Source organism: Labrus mixtus, chromosome 14 (genome assembly GCF_963584025.1).
Source record: "Labrus mixtus chromosome 14, fLabMix1.1, whole genome shotgun sequence".
Taxonomy (NCBI): domain Eukaryota; kingdom Metazoa; phylum Chordata; class Actinopteri; order Labriformes; family Labridae; genus Labrus; species Labrus mixtus.
The window spans coordinates 10,211,383-10,238,874 of NC_083625.1; the positions used below are offsets into that span (position 1 = coordinate 10,211,383).

The 27,492-nt window shown below is 40.2% G+C and overlaps 2 protein-coding genes and 1 non-coding gene across 4 annotated transcripts in view; 2 read left to right on the forward strand and 1 right to left on the reverse strand.

Annotated features, from left to right (window-relative positions):
- Positions 1-459: 459 nt before the first annotated feature.
- On the forward strand, positions 460-7,667 carry fhdc3 (FH2 domain containing 3). Its single transcript, XM_061055025.1, has 12 exons — positions 460-564; positions 1,303-1,837; positions 2,172-2,233; positions 4,442-4,544; positions 4,632-4,717; positions 4,915-5,015; positions 5,094-5,164; positions 5,308-5,415; positions 5,534-5,604; positions 5,771-5,888; positions 6,030-6,194; positions 6,398-7,667. The coding sequence occupies exons 2-12, from the start codon at positions 1,361-1,363 to the stop codon at positions 7,433-7,435; spliced, it is 2,400 nt and encodes a 799-aa protein (XP_060911008.1). The 5' UTR covers positions 460-564; positions 1,303-1,360; the 3' UTR covers positions 7,436-7,667.
- A 2,313-nt stretch (positions 7,668-9,980) lies between these two features.
- On the reverse strand, positions 9,981-10,052 carry trnaw-cca (transfer RNA tryptophan (anticodon CCA)). Its single transcript has one exon. It is a non-coding gene; the product is annotated as a tRNA-Trp (tRNA).
- Positions 10,053-15,395: 5,343 nt separating this feature from the next.
- Positions 15,396-27,492, forward strand: part of trim3b (tripartite motif containing 3b) — a 31,408-nt gene continuing 19,311 nt past the window's right edge. Inside the window, exon 1 of one of the 2 annotated variants that reach the window (XM_061055026.1) lies at positions 15,396-15,602. The gene's annotated coding sequence lies outside the window, so the exon portion shown is untranslated. The remainder of the gene's footprint in view (positions 15,603-27,492) is intronic. The other variant, XM_061055027.1, reaches the window with a different exon arrangement.

Below are 27,492 nucleotides of genomic sequence, written 5' to 3' on the forward strand. Positions count from 1 at the left end.
ACCTACTGTTGCTTGCAGACAGAAAAGAACCCATCTGGATCCTAGAATCTAGGGAATATTGTCTCATCTAGTTTAATCCTCCTTTTTGATCATTCAAACAACCAACACGTTTGTATATCCCATTTTTCCTCACTTTTCTACATTTTTGTGTGGTTTTGATAGAAATGTTCACCTGTAAATTTGAGGTTTAGATAATTCCACTTAGTTGTTTTATTGCATATCGATTCGCTGCCCTTTAATATTTAATTTTACCTACCTTTTTACGTGTAGTTGTAAAGTAGAATTCATAAGTCGAAGTCGATATATGAAAACTATCCTTCACCGTATGTGTAGGCTGAAAGTAGCGGGTCGGCCATCGCTCGTCACCTAACAGAAAGTCATTTATTTGGTTACATTTCCCCATTAGGGCGTCACCATACCTGACAAGTGACCTTAACGTGATTGGTTTAGGCGCGCGCTGCACCTGTGACTGCTGCTCGTGAGACAGACCAACATTAGGACGCTGCAGGAGCACGAGGCCATGTCGGAGGAGGTTTTTTTTGACAGCTACATTTTAAAAGCAGGGTGAGTAAAATTAACCTTTGCCGCTTTTGTTGAAAGTTTCGAGTGTATTGAAAGGACGCACATTTTGTCCTGTATGGTTTTTGTGAAGATATCAGTTCTTAGTTTCATGTAACATGTTCTGAAGAGCATTCAGGCATTATGATGTAGCCTAATATTTGTAAGGAGGAAAAAAGATGACTGCATTTTTAGACTACATTTTTCGGCATAGGCTACATTTAACCACTGATGACATGTTTCCGTATAATTAAATCTGATTATTATGAGTTTGCTAGTTGCCAGCTTCCCTTCTCAGAAATGAAACAGCGGCTGCAAACGTTGTAGGACCACATTACAAAGTTAATTTATTAAGTTATTTTTAATATAGCCTATTAAAAAGTATTTGAAGCTTCTGCTTATTTGCTGTGAAGAGTGAATCCTAAAAGATCTTGATTTTCCCAACGATGTTTCGTCTAATGTTGTGGGCTATTCGCATATGGAGGGACCAAATAGGGCTTTTTTGAGGAAATGCTACTCTATAAATTAACAGAAGCAAGAGGTGAAGCTATAGGCTACTGAAAGTTCTTTGAATAGGCTATGTGATAGTTTTATACATCTCAGAAATTTAGGCAATTAGGACAACAACACTGGCTTAGACAACTTTAAATGCGCTTTTGCAAAAATATGATATTAAATATCTTCTGCTAATCGATATTGTCCAGAATAGCTAATACAAATGTAATTTATTCTGTATTTCCTCAGATCTTAGTGGCCAGCAGAAGGACACTTCCTCCCATCATCTTTAAATTTGAGCGATCAAATGGAGGGAGAGCTGATTTTGAAATCTGCCTCTGATGCCAGCTGTTCCTCTCAAAACGCTACATCTCCTGTATCAACTGATGCCCAGGAAGATTCATGTCCCATATCATGTTCTCTGAAGCCTTCCACTATGTGTGTCACCTCTGTATCACCACCACCACCACCCCCACCACCAGCACCTCCACCTCCACCTCCACCTCCTCCTCCTCTTCCCCCAACTTCTCCTTCTCCTTTTGGCTCTCGAAGTGCCCAGCGTCGTTCCATGAAAAAGCTGAACTGGGACACCATCCCCAGCCAGCGGGTCCTGGGCAAACGTAACGTGTGGACAACGATGGGGAGCCAGAGAGACCTCGTGCTGGATATCCAGAGCATAGAGGAGCTGTTTAGTCATGTAGACAAACGGGCCTCAATCCGCAATTCAAGGGTGATGGGTCTAAAGAACAGTGACGGGCTGGACCTCTTTCCTCAGGAGCCTCAGGTGAATAGCAAAGATTGCATTTAGGCCAATTTGGAAACTTTTGCTAGAGAAGTAACTGGTGCAGACCATCCCCAGTGTTTGTGAGCATTCAAACTTAAACAGAATGAAGATAGGGAAGTAAAGAACTCAGTTACAGGAACTACTCTATGAAAGTTCCCCGCTAATTGTGTGATCAATGAGGAACTGCTGAATGCAAACTGTGTTTGGATTCTTCCTCAAATAACTTGTGAGTTATTATGTTGGGTTTGAACTTGTCATTTCGTGTAAATACAGGTGTTCTACGTTGGATATTTTATTTATTGCTAACTATAATTTGCATTTCTTGTCTCTTTAGGTCACAATACTTGACTCCAAAAAGAGTATGAATATTGGGATCTTCCTGAGACATTTCAAGAGGTAAGGATTAGTTCAACCTGAGTAAAAGAGGGAGTTCAGTGGAATGACAGAGTGATTATGAAAGAACACACCAGTGATTCAGATAAACAATGGACTAACAACTGGAACCTAACCCCTCCTCACCATAAAAACATAATTTCATGCAAAACATAGATTCAGAAATAAGAATATCCACACGTAAGTCACGTCCACCAAGTTTTTTCTAACCCATGCTTTATCTCAGCAGACCATATTCAAATAAATGGAAATGCCTTTTTTAAATTAAATTGAACGATATGAAACGATAGTGCTGACGAAGAGTTAGAGCTGAGAATAGAAGACACACCAGGCTACATTTGTAGCCATGTTTTTAGCCAGTTTTTGCCATTAAATGGAAAGTTTTTCTGTGTGTGTAGCAACAGGGACAAAAGTGCATGTTCCTGATCCCACACTCACATGGCTAATTGCGCCTGGTGGAGCCCAATGGAGTGATTCTAGGGTTTTCTGTACATCTCACTGTTGCCTATGTGTACTAAGACATTATTCCAAATATTTTCATCTCAGAGAGACCTGTCATTTTAATTAAGTGTAAGATGTTCCATTTTGGTCCCCTGTGTTTTATGGAGAAAGGAGGAATATGAAGTTTGTGAGCTAGTTAGCCTATGATACTTGAGGCTATTTTGTTAAAGTAAACTGACTTTACGTGAAGAGTATGTGAGTATGATTTTCAGCCTGAGTCGGGTCAAATCCATTTTCATCTGCAATGCCCTAACCCTGATACTTGGTATAGATTTAAGTTGTGGTTTGGTGCCCGACCATCTACTGGCAAAAAACTCTTCTCTGTGCTTATCTTGAATGTTGGCAGCCAATTGTAGAACGACTCTGTTTAGAGATAATGAAGAGTACAACTGTGAAAGCATGAGAGGAGTTTACAAAAAGAGGACCAGGGTAGGGGTCAGTGGTTATTAGTTCCTGTATGCACTTTAAACGTTAACACTACAAACCATATAGTTCCATATAATTGATGTTGGGGAGTGTAAAAATTATTGGAAAGATCAGGTCATAACAATTTCCTTTAAGTCTTTAAGTCTAGCTCCACGTTCATTAAAAACAGTTCACTGGTAAATTGACTTCAGCACTTGTGTGTGTCTGAACCTTATCAAGATGATGTCACTATCAGTCTGACGTTCACTCAGCTCTCACTTTGAATAGCAAATAATTCTCTCTTTATGTGTCGGCAGCTAACTGCAATGATGTTTGCTGTATCATGTTATTCAATTCAAATAACATAAACATATATGTGGTTTTAGCAAAAGTGATGATGCAATTAAAAATAAATTGAAGGTACACACAATACAAATAGCAGTGTTTCATGTAAAGTGTGGCGTGTTGACAGAATACCTCAACCAGTGTCAATATTTGCTTTTCTACTGCAGCAGAGAGAGCTGATTATATTGTTTAATATAATAATATATTATATTGTGTTTTTGTGTCTGAGGAAGCAGATCACTCCATTTACTTTCTGATGTCCATGTTTGCTGAGTTGCATTGTGTCAGCTCCTCCTCCCTGGTTATGTTTGCACTGTAGAGGCTTCCCAACAGCACTTCACTTTTGAAAGAATGACACCAAATGTGAATCTCAAAGTTGGAAAAGGAAGTAGCATGAGCTCGCAGAAAAGAGAGTATAACTCAGAAGTTCATTTACATAAGTTCTTATTTAAAACGGTTAAATTTGAGGTATCTGTACTTTACTTATTTTCTTGTTGCTTTCTACTCGTACTGTGCTGCTTTTCGGATCAAGATCTTGTACTTTTATGACACAAGTATTTAACAGCTAACACTAACAAGTTATGATGGGCCTTTGAACTAACAATGAACGCTAACACTTAAGGACCGCTCAGTTTAGAAATCAATTAATCGTAAATTAATTATGCAACACTCTACAGATATAATATACATATATTATTATTTTTGCTCTTACTGGGTTAATTTTTCTGTGCTTTTTCTTGTCATCAAGTATAATTTTCTTAAATGTATCAATTATCTTTAATTATTTGATCAGTTCTTAATCTATTACCGATTAGTTGGACACTTGTGACCAACTAAAAAAAAAAGGATCAGAATACTTCCTCAGCCAGTATTTAACAAGACATAATGTGTCTGACAAGTCCTGCTGATATCAGGACTGAATGCTGCACTGTTACTGTTGTCTTTTGTCTCCCTCTGCAGGCCAGTTGCAGAGATGGTGCAGGATATTCGTCAAGGGAACTGGCTCAGATTTGGAACAGGAAAACTAATGGAGCTTTGTAAACTGCTGCCAGAAGACGGGGAGGTAACAACGTCCCAATCCCATGTAAGCTATATAAAAAAAATAAAAAAAAATAGTTAGCATACTAATATTGTTGGTGTCAATGAACAGGTGAAGCTGCTGCTATCCTTCAGTGGGAACCTCTCTGTGTTACCTGAAGCTGACCAGTTCATGGTGCAGCTGGTCAAAGTGCCGGGGTGAGTGACCTTCTTTGTGTGCAGATTATTTTAGTCAAAGTTCTACCACATATGCACCGTGGACTTCACATGCAGCACATCATAAGATTAAGGAAACTTGTGTTCATATTTTTGTAATCTCTTGCTCAGTCTCATATAAATGACTTCTCACAGCTGGTGTCTATATTAAAAGGTATGATGATGTGTTCCGTCTGCAGCTATGAGGAACGCCTGAAGGCGATGGTGCTGAGGGAGGAATTCTTTCCTCTAATGGACGAGGTGAAAAACTCTGTTGCTGTCATGACTAAAGGAGCTAATGGTAACAGTCAACACACATGTATACTTTTTTTTTTTTCTCAATTATTTTTGTCTACATGACTTTTTTTTTTCTACTTAGAGCTGTTGGACTGCGATGACCTCCATTCAGTCATTCGGCTGGTCTTAAAAGCTGGGAATTACATGAACGCTGTTGGTATTTTTCTTTAAGAATGATGGTTTTATAAAATCCACTTCTGTAAAATATCTAATGCATTTAAGTTCCCCTTTCAGAATCGTTTTACTCAGTCTTTACTTCACCTCTGAATTGACTATTCATATGATTGATTACACAGGGTGGTTACAGTGCCAATGCCATTGGCTTCAGGATGACCTCTCTCCTCAAGCTGGCAGACACCAAGGCCAACAAGCCGGGCATGAACCTCATGCACTATGTTGCCAAGGTGAGGGAGAGCATTGTGATGAATAGATGGTTTGTATGAAAAAGAATGCTGCCATGCTTTTTCTCTACACCCTATCTTTTTATTTACAATAGCTTCCCTCCTTTACCTCCACCCACAGCAAGCAGAGGAAATCGACGCTGAGTTGCTGACGTTTCCCAGCCAGCTAGAACACATCGGCAAGGCAGCAAGGTCACTAGTTCACTGATAATCTATTGAGTTATTTATCTGAACATGGTTTGGTTTAGATGCTTTCTCATCAGTTTCAGAGTGATATTGATTTCTGTTGGTTTGATTCACTATGAAGTATTGCCTTTAAAAAAAACATCTTTCTAATTTATAAATGTTGCTATGACAGATTTTGTAAAGAGGAGGTCATTTCAGACTATGAGAGAGAAGCCAAGAAGATCAAAGAAGTGAAATTATACAGCAGCAGACATCCTGGCCTCTTACAACAAATGGAGACATTTTTCCTGGTAACTTTGCTGCTTTTTTTAATTGACCTTTTATTGCACAAAGGCACCAAATTGTAAAGCCAATTAACAAAAGCGCCTGTTATGACGTTATACATGTTGGGTTTCTCCTCAATCATTCCTTTTTATGTCGTCATTTCTCAGAGGGCGGAGGCCAAGCTGGCCGATGTTGAGTCCATCGTCCAAGAGCTAAATATTGTGAGCGACCATGTTGCTGAATACTACTGTGAAGACCCTGCTACCTTCAAACTGGAGGAGTGCTGCTCCATCTTTCATTCATTTTGCAAGCGGTTTGAATCAGCGGTACAGGTAAGCATAGAAAGAAATATAATCATACTCATAAGAGCTATGGAATAAACTGTATCACATGTAAACATTAAAGTATTAGTTTGTATGTAAAAATGACACCCTCAATTTTAAAGAAACTTTTGAAGGTTGAATTTTAAGTTCTCCAAATTATTATTAGTCTTATTTGTATCCACTGATTTTTTTTTTTTTTTGCATGTCTGTAGGACAACCGAATGCGAGAAGAAGCAGAGGAGAGGCACAAGCGGAGGGAGAGCGTGCGTTTTGCAGCCAAACGTCGCTCAACTGTGTCCCGCTCCAAACCTGACCCTAAAAACGACGACTCCAGCCTAGAGTCGGTCTTACAGAGCTTCCTCACCACTGTTCCAGAGGGATTGACCAGATGCAGGAAGAAGGAAATGCTGCCCTCAATCAAAGGATCCCCCTCAGCGTGCAGTTCTAAGACAGTTTCACCAGTAAAAAAAACACAAGCTTTGCCCGGCTCTGGACAAGAGCGGCCTGAGAAGAAGCATCCTAAACTGCAGGGAGAGGGGGAGCAACTTCTGGACAACAAAGACGAAGCCGAGAAGATTCGTGAGATTACTCGTAAGGTGCTCCGCTACCAAAACAGCTTTGATGGGGACAGAGTTCAGGGCACTCCTCGACAGTCAGAGAGGCCCAAAGACACAAACGCTTCCCCAAGAACCCCACAATCCAGAGTTAGACACTATTGCTTTGCCAACAATCCAACCTCCCCGTGGACTATCCTGAGCCCTTTAACCTCCTCTCAAGGAAACCCAACCTCACGAAACAGACAAGCTCAACATTGCACAAGACCCTCATCATCAGGTGGAGATGACAAAGACGATGGAGTCTGGGAGAGCAATTCCTCAAACCGTGGTACTCAAACATCTCCATCTGGAGGTTCTGCATCTCTTCCTGAGTGCCCCGATAGGAGAGCTGTGTCACGGGGTCCAATCATCAGGTCGGTTTCTGTTGATGAAACCAAACGCTCTCCAGTATCCCGAATTCGACTGGGGGAACTGTTCCAGAGAAGCACTTCTCAAAGGTCGCACTCCTCTGGATCAAGGACAGAAGTTTTGAGAGAAGCAGGAGGAGACTGTTTATTGCTCGGCAGTAAGACAGACAGTCATGAAGAGGGGCACGTGAGCACCTCTGGGATCAGATCCTTTTTTAGACGCATAGGAGGCAGAAGTAAGCCCGGAGATGTAGACGAACAGCACTTCAAAGGATCATATACTTGAATTTTCTTCTTTTTTTTTTTTAGAGACAGAGAGCAAGCTTTGTTTGTTTGTTTGTTTGTTTTTTCTTTTTAGATTGTCTGTCTTTTTTTTTGGCTTTACACTTTTACCCTTCAGTAGAACCAAGGCAAATAGGGACTTGCTTTGAACTGTATGGGTTTTGATTTTGAGCCAAAAATCCCAACATCTCTTAATATTTTTGTATTTTTGTGTGTAATAAATGATTATTACCTTATTATGGATTATGGCACTTAACAACATTTATTCTGGGTTGCTTTTCAGGTTGATATTTTGCCTCTTTTATCCTGAAATCTTTGAAAGCCTGTTTCTAACATTTTAGACTTCAGTAGAATTTATTCTTCCCGACAATCAGGAGAGGAATCTTGTTAGCTCCGACTGTTGGTACTGATGTAAGGCCCAGAGGAGGACTATGATAGCCAAGCAGAGAGAGAGATGACGCCTGAGCTTCAGTACAAATCAGAACATATTGTAGCCCTTATGGCAAATGTAAGCTAGCACACTTATGTTCACAGATAACTAATGGGTCAAATCATCATCATCATCTTTTTACTGCAAAGCATCATTACAGAGAGGGGTCACTTAAAGTGGTACTCTGACACACATACATTATTACTATCCTGAAGCATGTGATTTGTTAATATTGATCTGTGTGGATGTTTAAGATAAGCGAGAAGAACTTCTGTGAAGTTTCTTGTTTTGTGTGTGATACAAGCAGGACTTAGAGACTCCTGTACTCTGTGTCCCAGCCTTAGTGACGACTATTTTTCCAGTTCTTGCATTTCACTTCATCTATTATTTCTTCTCTCTGCTACCAGCGTAACTGCCTTCTAGCCAGACTGAGGGAGAAGAAAGTCATTTTACCTTCAAGGCCTTTTTCTACTCATGTGGTACTCACAACATGAAAACAACAAAAACAAAGATCAACCGTCAGATTGGTTAATTGAAGTTACATCCAGTTAAAAATCTAAAATTCTTAGCTAATTCAGTAATCACAATAAAGCAATTTGAATAGGACTCTTTGCTGTTGGGTGTAGCCAGCCCCAGTGCCACCACTGTGCCCCCCCCCCCCTCATTTCTCCTCTCAGCAGTAGCTTCGATTTTGTACAGAAAGAGAAGAGACATTCAGCTTTGTTACTTGGGAAACAGGGTTTGTTTACAGCCTTGTATTTGAGCTCGCACAGTGTAATAATACTCTCTTCAACAAGCTACTCAATACAGGCTCCTTCCTGACTGTTCTGTTGTCCTCCCACATCCATCCCTCCCACTGGCCAGCTCTCAATGGGGACATTTTAGCCTGGCATTTAAAAGTAAGGGGCACAAGGGGGCACTTGGAAAAGTGTGGTTTCTTTCGTAGGATTTGGGCTACTTTGTGACAGTGAAATGTTAGGCTTTTCTCTTTGTTTGAAGCATTTAACCTCTCTTTCTTGTAAGTCAAACAAAAAAAACCTTTAAAGTATGTCCTTGTTCACACGCAGAGATAACAATGTGATACTTGGAGCAGAGCGCTGCTGCTGAACACTCACTGACCTGTTTGATGTAAAATGAGAGCTACAGAGCACAAGCAGACCATTGTGATAGAAAGTAGAGTGCTGCTGAGGAGCATCTCATGTGAGTTAGCTCCTGAGGACTCAACATGACCTGTTGTCTCTCTACAGGGCTGTGTTAATCAACTGTGCGCTCGGTGTGTGTGTGTCAGTGAAAGATGAGAGACCGGCTTTAGGAAAGCGAGAAAGGAGGTGCAGTTAGGGAAACTTGGCATGAGTGAGAGAGGGAGGGAGAACTGCAAATTGTATTGTGAGGAAGCATTTAAGCAGAGGGGAGAGGGGAAGAAAACTTCTTAAAGACAGAGAGAAAACATACAGGACAAGAGTAAAGTGTTTTTACAGATGAAAGGAAACACCTGCACTGTGACAATCCAGGATTAACTTCTAACTTGGGAGCTGGCTGCTGGACCGAAAAGGTACATGCATATTCAACATGTTTCCTGAATGCATAATAACAGATTAGCAATGCATATTATTATTTTGTTATCTCATTTCTTAGCTTAGAGTCAACATGTCTTGCAGTGGAGGTCATTTTGAAAGAATTGACTGCTGGAATGTTCCCTGCTTGTTATTATCATGACAAAACATCACAAGGAGGGAACAGTGACAGTTTAATTGTGCTCTAAACTTAATACACCATAGCAGCATATTCGGCATCGAAATGTTTACAAACACAAAACAAGGAGTTTCGGTTTGAAAGGCAAACGGAAAGTGTTTATATTATTTTCCCACAGGCCTACTTTATATATGAACTTGCATTTGTAGCAGATGAAATGGGTGAAATATTGCATAGTCAGAATATTGTTTTGAAATCCAAGTATACCCGTATGTATTGAAAGAAGAGTTCCTCTCTATTTTATTTTGTCTTCATATTTATAAATTCAAGACAGTGCCACATTGATGAAAACTGCCCCTCCTAGTTATCCCCGAAGGTTTTATAGTCGCTCAAAGGCCAGAAAATCTCTTCTCTGGCATTAAATGTATGACCCCGACGTGATTTGAACACGCAACCTTCTGATCTGGAGTCAGACGCGCTACCGTTGCGCCACGAGGTCCTGCAAGAACACCTCAGTTTCCAACGTGAATCTTCTGTAATATGGACTATATGATTCGGTACGGCAAAGTGTCTAGTTGAATCATTTAAAAAAATATATCGATTAAAACATATAAGTAGCCTACATAAAGGCTACCTCTAGCGAGGTGACGTATCTACCAGACCTTATTTAAAGACATTGTAAGTAGCCGATACAATTTTTCCTGGGAACCGTCCAGTCGAAAGTGCCCCCCCCCCTCCTGTTGCTTCTCGAGAGCTAATTTCTGTCAAAAGATGACATCTCCTAACTCCATAACTACGTCATTTTCTCCTGATAAATTCAACTCGACAGGGCCCTGCAGTGTAAAAAAATAAGCCTGCAGAAGGTTTTTTTTGTACCCAGTCAGTCACTAGATGGTGCAATTCAACAAAGTTTAGTTCGTTTCTGACTTCTGGAGTTCAGTTTTCTTAACATGTTGATCACAGAACTACAAAGGCCCTCCATAAAATGACTGGTGGACCTTTTAAAGACTTAAGAAAGATTATCCATGAATACATCTGACTTAAGCATCATGCCTAATTGGTAGAAGAATGACTGGCACAGAGTTTTCCATAATCATATTTATTTTTTCAAAATCAGAGAAGAACTTTGTGAAAATGCTGTTGCTTTATTGTAACAAGAAACAATCGCCAGAATACTTGACACCCCTTTAAATCTGTTATGTCTGTTTATCCAAGCTGTTTCCTGCAAAGGCAAGAAGAGGAGCATCTGGAGAATCTAGGACATCTACGTGCTGAACTCCATCAGTGACCAGTCTGTTCATAACAAAATGGATGGGTAAGTGCACACATACAAAATCTGTTTGTGCATAATTGACGTTGTATTTTGTATGACTAATACCAAAGTAAAACTCCCTGAACTCTTAACATAATCTTTGTTTCTCTCACTATAGAAGACTTTGTTGCCATCAAGGTAACATAAACCAGTGATTATATTTGTCACCTTTAAATAGCATTGCTCAGTGCTGTCATGAGTGTCCTCCCGGCTCCATCTGTAGCCGCTCTGATTAGGATGCATGCTGTTCTCTGTCTGCACTGATGAGCCGGGCTTAAGCATCAGGGAGTTGGAGCAGTGTGGGGAACATTGATTAGCTGGCTAAATGTCACACTGTTGCCAGCAAGGTGAACTGATGGAGATGCTGTCAGTATTTATGTCTTTCCCATACAATTGAGTTATTTTATATATACACCAACGATACATTTCCTTTTCCTTTAAATTTTTTAGTTTGACAAAGATGAAGGCCGGGGGTTCAGTCTGAGCTTTGACTTAGACTTTCAGTGCTGCAGAAAGTCGTCTTATTGAGTTTACAGGGGTCATCTGTTCTTAAGTCAATTGTTAAAGGTCACAGGAGCTTGAGCCTTACTATGGAGGCTCATACTGTGTGCGTGTGCATGTGTTTTCCTGCTGTCAGGGTGTTTTTGTTGAAGTACAAGACGGCTCAAAATACTAAGAATATTGTGTTGTTTAAATGGTTGCTGGGGTTTCATTGAGTTTGCGACCACATTCTCTGTGCATACAGCCTCAGATAAACAAAGACAGCAACTCATTACGCAGTGAGCTACTGGACTGAGCCTGGTAGTGCCCTCCAGGCACACAATAAAGGGCGAGGTCATGGGCACAGTTTAGAAGTGGGATCTCTGTGAGGGGCGGCTGTGGCTCAGTTGTGTCTCTTAACCCTGGAAGGTCTGGTGTTCAATCCCCAGCTCCTGCAGCAACATGTCCGATGTGTCCTTGGGCGAGACACTCAACCCCAAGTTGCTCTCGCTGCTGACGAAGCAAGTGTATGAATGGGATTAGTTACTGATGGTCACTTTACATAGCAGCTTCTACCATCAGTGTGTGAATGGGTAGGTGTGACATGCGGTGTAAAAAGCGCTTTGAGCAGTCAGAAGACTGGAAAAGAGCTGTACAAGCTCAAGTCCTTATACCATATGAGATTTGCTTAACTTAGAACAGAAGATATATTGAAAGCTGTAAAATGTGTGTGTATACGTTAACAGTAAATTCCCCAACTTTCTCAGGAAACTACCACTTTACTTACAAAAATATCATGATATTTTCTCTGTAGATGTTTTTCTATACTGACACTGGGATTTTACGGTAAAACACAAAGAAGATTCCTGTGATAGAATTCTGTAAGTGTTGTAAAACGTCAAGTAATAGCCCGGCTGTTGTACGTTCCCCCGAAATGGCTAAGGGATGAGGGGAGTTACATTAATAATTGAAAATCGAGAATGAAGAAAAAAAGACGGGAATTTAGAAAAACTAACAAATTATTAGTGGATACACAATTTAACTGAAAATAAGATTGTTTTTAAGAATAACTAAATAGAAGCCAAACAGTGATAAAATGAAACACCAACATAAAATCCTATTTAAGACAAGAAACTATTAACTATGTCAACTCCCTTCTTCCCACTGGCCACTGCTTCCTCCTCTCTCCTCTTGTATTGCTGAGTCCCTTGATTTCTAAGTGGCATCAGGTGAGCTCAATCAGCAGCTGTAGGGAGAGAAACAAACACAAAACACACACACACACACACACACACACACACACACACACACACACACACACAACGGCACGTAACACCGGCCTTTTAATAACTGCAGTCTAAGATATTACCCTGCCAATATTTGGGACAGGCTTTAATACCAGACAGTCCTTGTAAATTGTAAATTTACACCAGAAAGAATATCTGTGTAGACTGGGATGAAAAAAAAAAATTTGAAATCACTCATTTGATCTTGACAGCCCGATCTATTCCAACCTGCTGCACTTCTTTTACCCCTTATTTTTACAAACTATTTAAACACCAAATGCATATATATATTTTTTTTTATGGAGACCTGACATTATTTGTCTCAATTTGCAGCATCACCAGGTTGGTAAAAGGGACTGGGCCTTAAATTGGGATGGGCTTCTAGCTGAAATTTTACGCTAAATGTGTGTTTGCAAAATAAAATTACAATGTTGAGGAAAGGTTTTAATCAACCTTAATGTTAATGAAAGCCATATAGAAGATTGTGTCAGACTGCAAGGAATTATACGTAACCTGTTATTTTTCAAAAGACATAATAGAGCACCTTGATGTATTAATGTAGAAATACTCAATTGACAAAAGATTAAACGATTAAAAGATACCCTAAAGATAGACATTACTGTTTTAAACTATGATTTTACAGTAAAATGCAAAGCAGATTCCTACATTTTTTTCAGCATATTGACGTAGAATTACTTCATTGAACTGTAATCGTACAGTACAGTGAACTACCCAGTGAATTACTGTGATTAGCAGAAAAACTCAACTTTTATAAAACTGGCCCTCAGTTTTAAATAAGTCACAACTGCTCTTGTTGCTGTTGGAAACAGAATAAGAAATGTAAAACATCCAGCTTAAACAGCACCCCGCACCCGCACCCCCCCCCCCCCCCCCCACTGCTGCTTTACAGCCAAAGCTCCATTACTTCCTAATTCTTAGGCTACTCTCTCACTGCTAATACCCATCTGACCAAATTCACAAGGGTTTAGCCCCATTTAGAAATCCATCTAAGACATGATCTACCAGTGAACTGAAAGAGCGCTCTTGGGAGTAGAACAAAAAGGATTTTATGGGCACAGATTTTGTGACAGAAAAGATCGTCAAGTAACAGAGCAGTATTTACCGGTTTTAAAAGTATGCTCATAAAGATAAATGAATCAATGGGACGCAAAGAAATACAACAAACTTACACAATAAAATGTATATATTTTTAATCACTTTTATTCATTGCAACATGTAACTTTGTTTAATATCATCCAGAGATGGGCTAGGAAAAGTAGTTGAAATTGCTGATGTGAAGACTTTACCAAATATGAAGCCATGAGTCCCTGAATATAGATTTTTATAAAACTGTATTCTGGCATGAACAGAATAGAATAGAAAATGTGCACAAAGGTAAACAAGACCACCGGTGAAGATATTGATTAATCCACTGTGTATCTGCATCACCTTGTCTGCTTCAGCTATCACATTAAGATGTTGTCCACACAGTCTGCATTCAAATGTAAACCATAGGCTGTAATCGCAAAGATGAAGCATTTGATGATCTTCCTTTTAAAAAAAAAAAATATTTAATGTCCCTTTATAAATTAGAGGTTTGATGAGTAACAGTTCATTAAAATACACCTGATGATTACCTTTTTGTTGAATAAACCTTCCCATTCAGTCTCTAGTAAACACAGGTGATAAATGGTCCCCAATCTTTTTGGTCAAAATAAAGCATGCTGAGTCAAAAGCTTGTCTCTACTTGAAGTTTTTTTTTTTTTTTTTTTACCTGAACATAGACCAGCTTTCATGATTTGCCCGTCAGGGATAAAGAGCTAACTGGACTGGAGAGAGAGAGAGAGAGAGAGAGTATGAGAGAGAGAGAGAGAGTATGAGAGAGAGAGAGAGAGTATGAGAGCGCAGCCATCTGCGTGATCTGCTGCACTGGATGCAGTCTCCATGGCAACATGGTGCTCCCGCAGCAAAATCCTGAGAAGATGGTTTGGTCCCCACCCCCATGCGCATGCACACAGTAGCTACACAGACACACACACACACACATGTGCGAGGATGGTGCTCTTGCATCCCCTATCCATACAGACGCATATTAACACACATAAATATCACAAGCGCCATACCTTCCCTCTCATAATATCTTACTTTTTATGTCTAATTTTAATCCCTTTATTTTAACCCCGCACCCTCAGTCACTTGTCTGCCACTCACTTTCATTCTGGATGTTTTTTTTGACGTCACTCTTTCAGCCATTACTTATCCATTTTAACCTCCACATGCTGCGGGAGCACCAAGTTGCCACTATCCACAGACCATCAATTATCCGAGTTCCCAGCAGGATTTGGTCATTTATCTCTATCATCTTCCCTGCTGTCTCACTTTGTATGTGAAGAGGAAAAAGAGTGCCAAACCTGTAATCATTCCCTACCACACTGACTGACTGACTAGTTCTTTCAAATGAAGCTTCAAATACTTCACTATTTGATAGCCTAGTTTTGCATTTTAGTTTTCTCCTTACACATGATATCAAAAGCAGAGACAGCAAAGGTAAGGGAGAGTGAGGACAAGAATCATAAAAAAAAGGAAAACCTCTGTCTCTTTGTTGCCATCTCCTCTTTACTCTGCTCATCTTGTACACTATTGGACCATCCAGCCCCCTCCCATTTTCACACCAGCCACTCCGGTTGTACAATCTCCCTGTATCTCTTGCCTCCTGTGAGCCCCCCTCTCTCCCTCTCCCTCTCTCTCTCTCCTTTCTATTTCTCCCTCAGTGCTTTCCCTCCTGCTAGCACACACATACATGGCAGTTCCTGATCGCACACACACACGCCCTACTCCTGCCTCCCTCTCTGTGTGAGGTGCTCTTTGCTCTGGCGATGTCGGGTTTGGTGGACGTGTATTGCTCCCTGTGGAGGAGGAGGGCACGCTGAAACTTCCTTGCATCTCTCTGCTCATCTGTCGGGAACCTGCTGTAAGTAAATCTCTACCTTTCATTCCTTTGCACTTTCCCTGCCTCGGTCCTTCATCCTTCACTTTCTCCATCTCGTCCCAGTCTCCCCTACGCAGAGAGTCCTTCTGTCACATTTCCCTCTCTCTCCCACTCCATCCCTCTCTTCTGCATCCCCTCCCTCCCACGTACAGCCTATGTTGTCTATGCAAAACACTACTGCAGGCCATTTGCTGGCCCATGATTGGTTTGGACTGTGCAGCACATAACCTGTAAATATTTGCTTCTTGTGTGTGTGTGAGGCAGACCTGACTGTGGTTATACATGATTGCTGAGACAGGCTGCAGTTATCTGTGCTGGATGGCATGATGTTCCTGTGATTGGAGACTGTCTGACACTCAGAATATTGAAGTGGTGACTTGATGCTGCATGTTTTTAAAAAGCTTTAAACAAACCCTTTTCTCATGAAGGGTGTTAAAACAGCGAGCTCATTGAAGTGCAACAAAAAGTAGCACATTTGTTTAAATGACCCACTACATTTTATTATAATAACTGTCATGTTACTGATATGTGAAAAACCTCCATAAGTCCAGAGTTTTTTATGATATTTTTGTTCAATGTCAGACTACATGCATTATATAGACTGCGCAATTTCTACAACTAGTCAGTCCCAGAAAAAGCCTCCCAGAACTCCCTGGATTTCATCAATAATGCATTGGCATCAAGTTGAAGCAAGACTGCCATTACCGAGTAAAGTTTTGCCGAACTCAGGCAGAGTGGTTGCGCAGTTTAAACCAAACCTCATGCTGTAATCTATATAAACAGTTAATAGTGTCGCAAGCAAAACTTAACATGGTCCCGAGGGCAGGACACTCATGAGAGTCTAAGACAGATGAATCCAGTGACGTGTTGTGTCAGGGATGTTGAACGAGAACGTTTGTTTGAAAAAAAAAAAAGAATAATGCTGAAACAGTGAATCTGTGGGGGCACCTCTGGGTGCTGTGGGGGAAGTGGAGGCTGGAATGTCCAGCTGGCATGAGAGGAATGTCACCGGAGCTACATGGAGGGCTAAGTGTCAGGCGAGGAGAGATGTAGGCTAAACCTCATCACATGCTTTATGATTCATTTAAAGCTGTCAGTACTGTATCTTCTGGGTTTTTTTTTCCAGCTCCCTTTGTACTTAATGGCACACACACCTTTCTGACTTTTTTCTTTAAAGGTGTTGATGTTTGATTTTCCAGAGAAATGTCCTTGTGCTTTGATCGTCAGCTTTTTTTTTTTTTGATGCAGTTTGCTGAATCAGGTCCAGAAAGAGGGACACAAAGATACATTTTTTCTTGCAGACAAATGGGTTTTGTTGTTTTGACACTTCTTATAGACACAAAGAAAAACATTCGGACCTTCAGTTGTTGATTTGCACTTTGAAATGAAGCTGCACCAACAGCTATAACCCTTTCAGTTGTTACAGTTGTAACCTGTGTGCTTGTGTGTGTGTGTGTGTGTGTTTGACTCTTCGTCCTCCTCTCAGACTTGACTCGCTTTAAGGTGACTGTTGTTGCCATGGGTAACAGCAACAGAATCCTCCTCTGCTCTGCATGGTTAGGCAAGTGTTTGTACAAGTTTGATTTTATCTTAAGGTTTTTTTTTTGGAACGTTACTTTGACACGATCAAGTCAAATACTAGAGAAAAGGTCTTTTGACAAACTTCTAATCACTGACAATCTCTAACAAGCTCAGACACTTAGTTTCAGCTTTGTGGAGTCTGAAGTAGAGAAAGTCCTCTGAGTGATGTAACACCTTGAACTGGGACTTTTGTAAGAGTCTGAGCTGCTAAAAAGCTAATACCCGTCACTATGACAGCTAATACAGCACTAGTGCCTTTTTTTATTTCAGTTTTTTTTTTACCCCCAGCAGATATGCATCTCTAACCACCTTCTTCAAACGCCATCGTGATGAGGCTGATAATAAGGTTTCACACTTAACAGTTAGGGAAAGTCAAGAATTCAAAGATTTTATTCTTCCATCAAATCAGCTCCTTTTGCGACATGAAAATTAAAGACAGGATAAAAAGATACATATGTTTGAAATTACATTATAACAACATAAAACAGTATTCAATACCCTTTGATGTACTGTAAGTTTAAAAAGGGATTAAACTCCATATTTATCTTATTTAGTAAGGAGCCCATCTGTGATTTTATGGTTATTATATTTATAGACTTTGTTTGGGGTAATGAACAATGTAATTGGTGAACATAAATAGGTTTTTGTTTTAGGCTGTTTCATAGAGTTTCTAAAGTAGTTGACCTGTAATCGTTGAACTGTTTCTCATTTCATGACTTACTCTTTAACTTTAAAAGTTTGTGCAAACACTTGTGCCACGGCACTGTATAACACAGAATCTGTGTCACAGATCAAACTGTTAAAAAAACTAATGAATAATTAGTCTACTTGATCCAAAGGAGAAAGTGAATTCTTGGTTTTGTCTTTTTGCACTACATGTCTATTTGTTCTTGATCCGGTATCGTCCAATATTGGCCCTGTTGTCAGACATCGACTCATCAGCATATAGTATATAATGTGGTTATAACGTTACATTTCACTTAGCGGATGCTTTTATCCAAAGCAATGTACATCAGAGAGTAAGTACTAATCCATTCATACACCGCCACTGAAGCAGCGGGAGCAATGAGTGTCTTGCCCAAGGACACTTCAGACATGTTGCTCAGCTTGGGATTGAACCCTTCACCTTCCGGTTGAGAGGCAACGACTCTACCAACTGAGATACAGCCGCCTTTCTGAGGTGATGTGGTATGAACGGACTTCAGTTTATACTGATGTTTATTCGTTGTGACAAATCAAGTGAATGCTGGCATCTAGTACACCTAACTACTGATTCATGCAATATGTATTTTATTGGGCAGATTAAGTCTCCTGTGAAACAAATTCTGACTTGTTTCCATTGTCAAACAGAGAAACTATAGACATTGTGGGGGTCTTACTCCTCAAGAAGTCATGAAACAAACAGTTTTCTCAGCGATCGGCTAAATTGTTATTGCAAACATCGGCGTCGGTAAACATCTGTTTTGGTCCTGATTTTCCCAATCGGTGCACCTCTATTGTCTACAGATGCTGAACACAGACTAAAAGCGTGAATCATTGTGATTAAATGTCTGAAGCTATGGGTAAATGCTCATGTGGGAGCTATTAAAGACTTATTTGTTCTTTGCTATAGTTCTTGTAAAATGTGATGTCACTTGTAAGACAAGAGCTGTTAATGTTAACACGGTAACAGCTTTGATTAATCAGAGACCTTAACACATTGATTGATTTTAACACAAAAGAATCATGTCTTTTCTGCTTCATATGCAAACTAACACATGTTTCATTTACTTTAAGCATCCTTTTTTAACAATATTAAAGAACTGTAATGCAGACCTGCAGAGAATGGGAGACCTGTTATCATACCTTGCAGAAGACGGAGGTGCATGATTACGGACTGAAGTGATGAAGCAATATAAATATATATTGTTTGATAGTTAGCATCATGTTCCTCTGCAGTTCTGGGTTATGAAACATCTGTCTCCTCACTGCGCTGCATTCTCTAAAGCACAAATATTTGTCTGAGTGGTCCTGTGTTTGAACCCATAATGCTGTGTAATAGGTGCTTCCGTAGGAGCTGTGGTGTGATGAACTGGATGGCCTTACATACTTTTGCCTGGCCACTTTTCAAAAAGTATTTTAAAATTGGGATTTATGTAATAGTCACAGCACTCTGCTGTAAATAATTACGATGAAATGTTGGCTCCATTGGAAGCACATAGTTTATGCACTTGAGTTCATGTAGAGTTTAAGCATTTGATGGGAACCAATTTCCTCATCAAATGCACAAAATATGATGTGTAAGTTGAAGATCTTAACTGTGCCTGCTGCCCGATAATAATAGATACTGCACAGCTGTGCCAGAAACGTCACCTGTGAAGTCTTGTTTGATTATAAAAACAGTGTGCATGTTTTGGTATGTAGGCATGTATACAATACATTGTGTTGTGTGTGAGGGATAAATATATGTCGGCATGTCTGCTCTTTGACTGTGGGCATTCAGGTCTCCAAAGCATATTCCACTACATTTAGCTATGTATTGTGGGTGGGGGGAGCCATGTGGTGAAAGCTCAGAGACACAGCTGAGAAATGCAGTCATGTCATGTTGGATATATTTAGACAGATCCCTCAGGGGGGTTCAGTAATAGCACAAGCCATATTGTGCCATTTCTTGAGCATTCCATACAGTATCTGCAACAACAAAAAGCCTTTGTTACACAGTAAGGTCAATTTCTAAATGTAGTCAAGAATTTATTTATCCCATGAGGGGCAAAATGCTTTGCGAACAAATGAAAAAAAGAAGAGGATTATAAAGGACTTGAATGTAGTTCTCTTTAAATACACTTGAGTTCATGTGCTTACTGATGTGCTTACATGGTATATGTCATATTTTACTTTGCCAAGAGTGTTTCACAGCAAACTGTCTCTTTTCCATCTAGCCTTGCATTTCTGACCTTTATAGTAATGCACAGATTTGTGTACTGATGCTCCATCATAAACTACAATCCAAAGGTCCAGAGCAGAGGATGTTCTGAATACCAATGGACACCATATACTGTAGCACTGATACTTCCCTGTGTGTACGAGGTGACGCTCTCACTCTGTACAAGTACAACAGAAAGGATTAGTTGCACTCAGTGACCTGTTTGAACAACGCTCCATCGATGTTACTGTGGCCACTGTATTGATAGTAATCCTTGAAGCAGTCATGCGTTGCTTCAGTGCTTCTTCAAGGATGCGTTCTGCCCTTGTATAAGTGCTGCATGTATGTAAAGCAGTACCCAAAATGTTTCTGTTAGCATGAAAAAATTAACCATGAACCTGAATTCTTGCGGTACTCCAGGACGGACATGAGAGAATAAAGGATAGTGTGGTTTTGTGCTGGGAAAATACATTTATGGGTGATTTAAGTTGGTCATAATGTTTCACAAAAGGAAAATGTTAAATGTATTTTAAAGCCAAAATTAGCAGTCAGCATATTTGTTTGTAATAATTTTAGTGGTGCGTTAAATACGAAAGCAAAGCATTAGTCGCAGGGCATTTAATGTCAGAGAAAACATGGTATTGAGTCATTAAGTGTGGATTAAGGATGATGTGTTAGAGCACTTTGTGTCAGGATGCTCCTCTGGGATCAGATTAAAAACACTTGTAATCAGCTTTAAACAAACTTCAGTAAACATAGATATAAAATAAACCCGGTCACCATGCAGTTTAGGAAGTATCTGTGTTTGGGAAATTTCCTGATTTAATATGCTCTGTTATCCTATTGACATGCTCCTGTGCTAATGCTGTGTGCTGCTATAGAGTTGTGCACACCTGTGTGTGTGTGTCTCTGTGTGATAGCGTGCTGGAGTGTGAGCCGTGTGGTAATATGTTGATTCAGGCGGTTCCTGTGACACATTCCTGCCCAGCTTGGCTCAGATCAGACAGGCTGATAATTTTAGCATGCGCTTATGTCAGTGAGGCCCGCTGTGTGTGGACAGCACAGAGAAGGTACCACTTCTCGAACATTTCTGTACTGCATCATCTTTGCCAAAGCACTATGCAGGATAAACATGTGAGTCAGGCCTTGCTTGTTTTTTCTGCAGCAGCTTTGAATGATGGCATCACAAAATGCATGGTCATGACATGCTTCTTTTTTTTCCCTAAAGACGGTGGTTTTTTCCTGCAAAAAAATAAAAAAGTTTCTGCAAAACAGTGCTTTTATTTTTCCCAGCAGGAATGTGCTAAAGGTCACACTTCTAGTTCTTCTGATCCATGTGCAGAGGTTTGCAAATGTGCAATCATAAATCCGCTGAGCAAACGGCACGACGGAACAAATGATGGAAACTCTAATCCCCTTAAGTAAATGACTCACCAGTCTGTAAGTAACACAGGTCATGATACACGTTTATGATTCAATGTCAGGGTTTGTATTCAAGTCTGTGGAAGATGAGAAGATCATGTTGCATGAAGAGAAAACATCTCTTACATCCTACACTGTTTGATTTTGTGTGTTTCTGTGATGTGAAGGGCATGTGAGCAAAGCACCCGTGGCTAAGTGGTATTCTGCTGCTGTTGTGTTTATTCTCTGGATATATGGCTCTTACATAAACCACGTTTTGACCTTCTTTTTTTTTTTTCTACAAGCACTCAGACGACGACAAACATTTCAACTTTCTACGTACCTGCATGGATAAACACTCACACACATACATGGAGGGTCTACTTAGCTGTACCTGAAACATTGTTGTGGGCTCATCTGACACACCATGTGTCGTGGAGCTGTTTATGTTAATATATGTTTAGCTCCAGGCATCTATTCCCTCAGTTATTTAAAGAAACAAATTATTTCAGGATCAGCTCGTTTACCCCATGACACAAGCTCCTCTTTCACTGAAATATCCCCTCTGTTGCATGGGAGAGAGAGTGAAGGATCTGTGCATCATGTAATATTCTCTTTGAATGTATTTGGCTTCAACATATTTAAGCTTTAAAACAAGGATGCGTGTTTAAAGGGTTATAACTGTCCACACAAATTGTTGTGATGTTCTGATAATGGATGTCAATGTCGGTTTAGCATTCATGATTCAGATGAGGGCAGAAAGAATAGGTGGCATTCCCCCCCAGAAATTTCTTGTGGTATCAAGAGGCCGTGACAGGACTGAGAGTGTGCACACTGGCTCTGCAGAGATGTGAAGGAGTCTGTATCTCTCTATCTGAGCTGCTCATGGGTCTGTTTTCTCAGGGCTCAGTGGAGTCGAGCTGCTGTTCTGAAGTCTGCCTTGATGTTATTAATGTCAAGAATATATCTTGATCAAAGTCTGTTTGTAACAGATGAGTACAGTATATGCAGGGAGATAAAACGGTTGGATGACAGCACACGGTCACAGAGACATATTTTGTTTGTGGCTCATTTCATGCATGTATAGTGTTGAAACATTGTTCATATGAATACTACCAAGCAAGTACAAGTAAATGTAGTGTTCTTTCTTAGATTCAGATGTCTGCAGGGTCCACAGTGATGAGCTAACGAGCCTGTTTGTGGTTATTTAAGATCGATAACTGTGATTAGACGGTTAAAACACTTTGTTTCAGCACCACCAACAAGGTTTGCCAACAACAAACTGATTGATTTGCTCTGCTCAGGTGTTAGAAAAAAAACAGATTCCTTGGTCATGTCATGACTTTGTAAAAGTAAATGAACAGCAAGATATAACTATGTGACCACATGTCTCACGGTGTATGCATCAGGGCCCGACCGATATGGGATTCTTGGGGCCAATAACGAAACCGATATTGAGGAGAGAAAAAATCGGATACCAGAAATCCGAGATAGATAGATAGATATAAACTCATAAATAAATTCATTTCGTTGATCCCTCGAATGCAGTTATCAAACAGTTGTTGAGCAGATATTGGTCACTCAACCTGGAAAGTAACTATGCATGTATGTGCATCACCGCTTGACACTCTGGAGCGTGATAATGCTTGTTTAAATCAATCACAGTCTGCTGATGACACCCATACAGTGAACTGCCAGTGCAATGAAACAATACTCACATGAAATGCCATTTGACTGGTGAATACATTTAGTAATATCGGCGGATATCTGCGATACAGATAGTCACTGGAAATGCTAATATAGGCCGATATTATGGGCTGTCTGACTAATCGGTCAGGCTCTGTATCTCATATATTGAACAGACGTATCTTATTCCTGTCAGAGAGAAAGAAGGCAAAAATACTCATCAGATTTGAATCATTTGAAATTCTGTTATAAGACTGACCAAGGCTATCACTGTGCTCTATAGTGTTATTCTTCTTCTGTCTGTTCTCTTCTTATTTCTGCTTTTTGCTCATCCTGCCTTGTACATGCATGTATAACATTTGCTAAAGTTGAATTTGCCTCCTTCCTAATTTAAGTGGCTAACTTAGGACTCACTGCAAAACTCTGCTTGAAAAAAATTTAAATTCAGACTCTTCTGGCCTGTGGGCAGTAAAAAGTGTCGTCTGATTTCACAGAAAATTGGACGTGATGACAGGCATAAAAAGCAACTATATTGAAACTGCCAATCTCACAGAGGGGCTGAATTGCTTATCTTGGCTTCTTTATTCAAATCGGGACTACTTCATCACCAGAAGAAAATCTATAGTTGAAAGTTGAAAGCTATGATAGACAATTAACAGTGGTTATATTTCAGTCAGACAACTCATGTTTGTATTTGTTTAGAATATTGCAGCAGAACATAGTTTGTGTTTGGCCTCTATAGGATCTGACCTCATCTCTTTTCACAGTTTTCATTTACACGCAGAAATTTAAGGAGAGTTGGGATGAAATCTTAAACCTGCAGCTGGGGCCTACAGGTGGATGCTGGGGTGGTGGTGGGTCAGAGCGACAGTACAGTATACTGGCGCAGGTCAGAGCTGGCAATGAAAGAGCAGAGTGAGTGACCAGAAATCATGCAGCCTAAGTAGACCGCTAATTGGAAGGAGGTGTTGTCAGGTGATTGTGGATACTGACGCATGTTAAGTGTGAAATCATTGTGAATACTGACGCATGTTAAGTGTGAAATCATTGTGGATACTGACGCATGTTAAGTGTGAAATCATTGTGGATACTGACGCATGTTAAGTGTGAAATCATTGTGGATACTGACGCATGTTAAGTGTGAAATCATTGCAGCTCGAGTTGACTGCCTGAACTAGCTCGCACGTGTCGCTTCATTTATTAATATACTCTATAAATGACAACAGTTATGAATAAATCAAAAGCTCTGACAAAAAGACTAATGCTGCTTCAGTCCAGCAGTAATTCCTTGGAATCCTTTCATTGACATTGACTGAAATGATTGGATGGCTCACCTGCCTGTCTATCAATGAACCCGCCTACCCGTACTCCCTTTGCCTATTAGCTTAAACTAGATAGATAATGGCACAGTGCAGAGAAAGGCAGTTAGATGTTTAAAGGTGCACTATGGAGTTTTTGTAGATACATTTAAAAGTTGGTTGAAATGTACAGATTATAGGGTATATGTTCATAACTCATATACACAAACTGTCCTCAGAAGAAAATGTGGTCCCTGGAACACTGTTTGAAGATAAAATGCTACGAGAGAAGTGGTGGTCTCCTGGTTGCTTTTTTAGCTCCAAACAGTGTTCCAGGGACCCATTTTGTTCAGAAAATATAGCACTTATGTATTCACTTCTCCATCTTTCAAATCTCACCACCTAATCTACATAGTGCACCTTTAAAGTAAACAACATTGCAATGTGCTTCTCTCCACAATGCTCTCTCATGGACTCATCCCGCTCCATAAGTAAGGTAGTGCATGTTCATGTGTTTGAGGGATTGACTTTGGAATGTTTACAGGGATGAGGTTTGGAAAAAAGCAGTTTATGTTCGGTGTGATTGTCTCGGCTGTGTTTTTTTTTTTCTCCCGCTCATAAACACTGCAAGTGTGCATGGGTATCACCATAACCATGTAAACAAGAGAAACATACAGGGGTTAAGACTACAGCACTTCTGGAAGTGATGGACTTCAAACTTGAACGGACTAAAGAATATAAGGAATAATTACTCCGCTCTTTCCCACGAATGTAAAGAAAACCACTTTGCATAAATATCTTTTACACACCTGCTTTCCCTGAGGCCAGCTGTGGTGTAGACAGCTGTGTGACAGAGCATGCAAAAGGAAGCGTCAGTATATCCATTTCCACCCGTCAATCAATCGCTGATTTGCATGTACAGTAAGCTGCGTGATTACGACCTCTATCTTTTATACATACCCTCTAATGATGCATTTATGACACATTAGCATATGCCATTAAACCACTTTTCAAACACAATACTTATTAGCAATTACGCCAAAGTTATGTAGGTCACTGTACCTGTTTTCCCTCCGTAATTGTACACAAAAACACGCATGCAGGCAGCTGTTAAAAGGCACAGGCTAACCCTGAGGACATGATGGCATTCTTTGGTATGTTAATGCTGCAATAAACTTACATAGATAAGTGTAAAAACACATTTTTAAAAGTCTTTATTATGTGTGTTTCATGTGTTGGAGAGTCATGAAGAATTGTTCAGCATGTAGATCCTTGTCGTGTGTTTCTGACTCATTACTATGCTGGTCATCCGAGGATCCCTGTGTGTGTGTGTGTGTGTGCAGCACGGAGCACGTGCCTGCCAGTGGTGTGAAGGGGATGAGAAGTGATAGCTCTATATATAGAAGTATATGTATGTGCAGGCTTAAGAGTGGACTGTGCAGGAGAATGGAGGCTTGCTGAGCATATCTAACAAGGGTTATACATGCTGCTCTGTGCACGCTATCTATTATCTTTGTGTGTGTTGTTGTTGTTGTTGTACTTATATCTTTGTGAGGACTTTTTCCATGATTGAACCCTCAGTGTGAGCGGGTTGTGCTTGTATTTGATTGGTGTAACCTGAGAAGTTATGGGGGAGATGGCCCTTAGTATGACTCAGATGAAAGCAGCTGACTGCTTAGGTGTCTGTCTGTGTGTGTGTGTGTGTGTGTGTGTGTGTGTGTGTGTGTGTGTGTGTGTGTGTGTGTGTGTGTGTGTGAGAGTGAGGGTGTCATGCCTGGAGCTGTCAGACCCCAACAGCATCACGGTAGCCCTGAGATATGAGGATCGTGCTCAGTTACACGGCAACCTTCTCCTTGTTCATCTTATGTGTATGCGTGTTTTTGTGTGTGTGTGTGTTTCTTGTTCCAAGGTCTTTTCCCCTATTTTCTTTCTCCCTCTCTCGATATTTGCCTTTCCAATCACCTAAAGGAAGACAAAAAGAAACAAAAGGATCCAGACCCAAAACATTAGCAAGACATCAGGTGTGCACCGCTGAGTGTTGTCACGTTTTTAGCTGCAAGCAAGCACAGCAGCACCCTTAACCCTCGTTACTCACTGTCACAAAACCTTTCTTGTCACATTATTTGTCATGTGACATCCACGAGGTACAGAGTAAAAAAATGTAATACCAGCCTGAGGTGCATGTGGATTTTGTGCAGAACATCACTATCATAACTGTAATCTTTCTGCCTCTTACTGGCCCTGAGGCAGAACGGTTTATTTCTGTAGATATTGCACAAGATGCAGACGTAACGACTGTCGTGTTTCTACTGTTGTTCTCGTGCTTAAGCCTTTGGTAATTTGGCATGAATTGAAGTGTGAATACAATGTGTGTATGATGATATAATACAAAGGAGTGTGTCATTATCCTCCCAAAAATCTGTGTGAAAACAAACTATTTGAATTTTTAATTGATAAACCAGGGGCGGATGCACGCTTTTGTAACTGAGGTGGCCCACGTTCTGTCTTATGCAGGGGTGGCCTCAAGTTTTTTGCACACATATGTATGATATGTATCTTTAAAAAGCAACAAAAAAGAGTGGTAACATATCCTCTTATCTCAGTTCTTACATTAGTAAAAAAAAAAAAAAAACAAGTTTAAAGTTCAAAGACACAATTTAAAGTGTAAAGCAAGGGAACTGGGTCACATTGAAATGCAAAGAAATCTACTAGCAGCCTCTTCAAACACAACCTGAATCCCTGAATCCAGAAAATGTCAGCACACACACACATCACTTATTCAGGTGCTGAGTCTTAAAAAAAACCCCAGTAGATATGATGCATGCAGACTCACAATGCTATGGCTCCCAAATATCTACTTATTTATTTGCTATGCATTAAAGAACACCACTTTTCAAGCCCGACTGTGCGCTTCATCAGCTGCTGTGTAAAAAACAGGTTCAGGTGTTATTTATCTAAGGAAATCACGGCGTCCCAACTGTGGGTGTGGACATCAGAGTGGAGC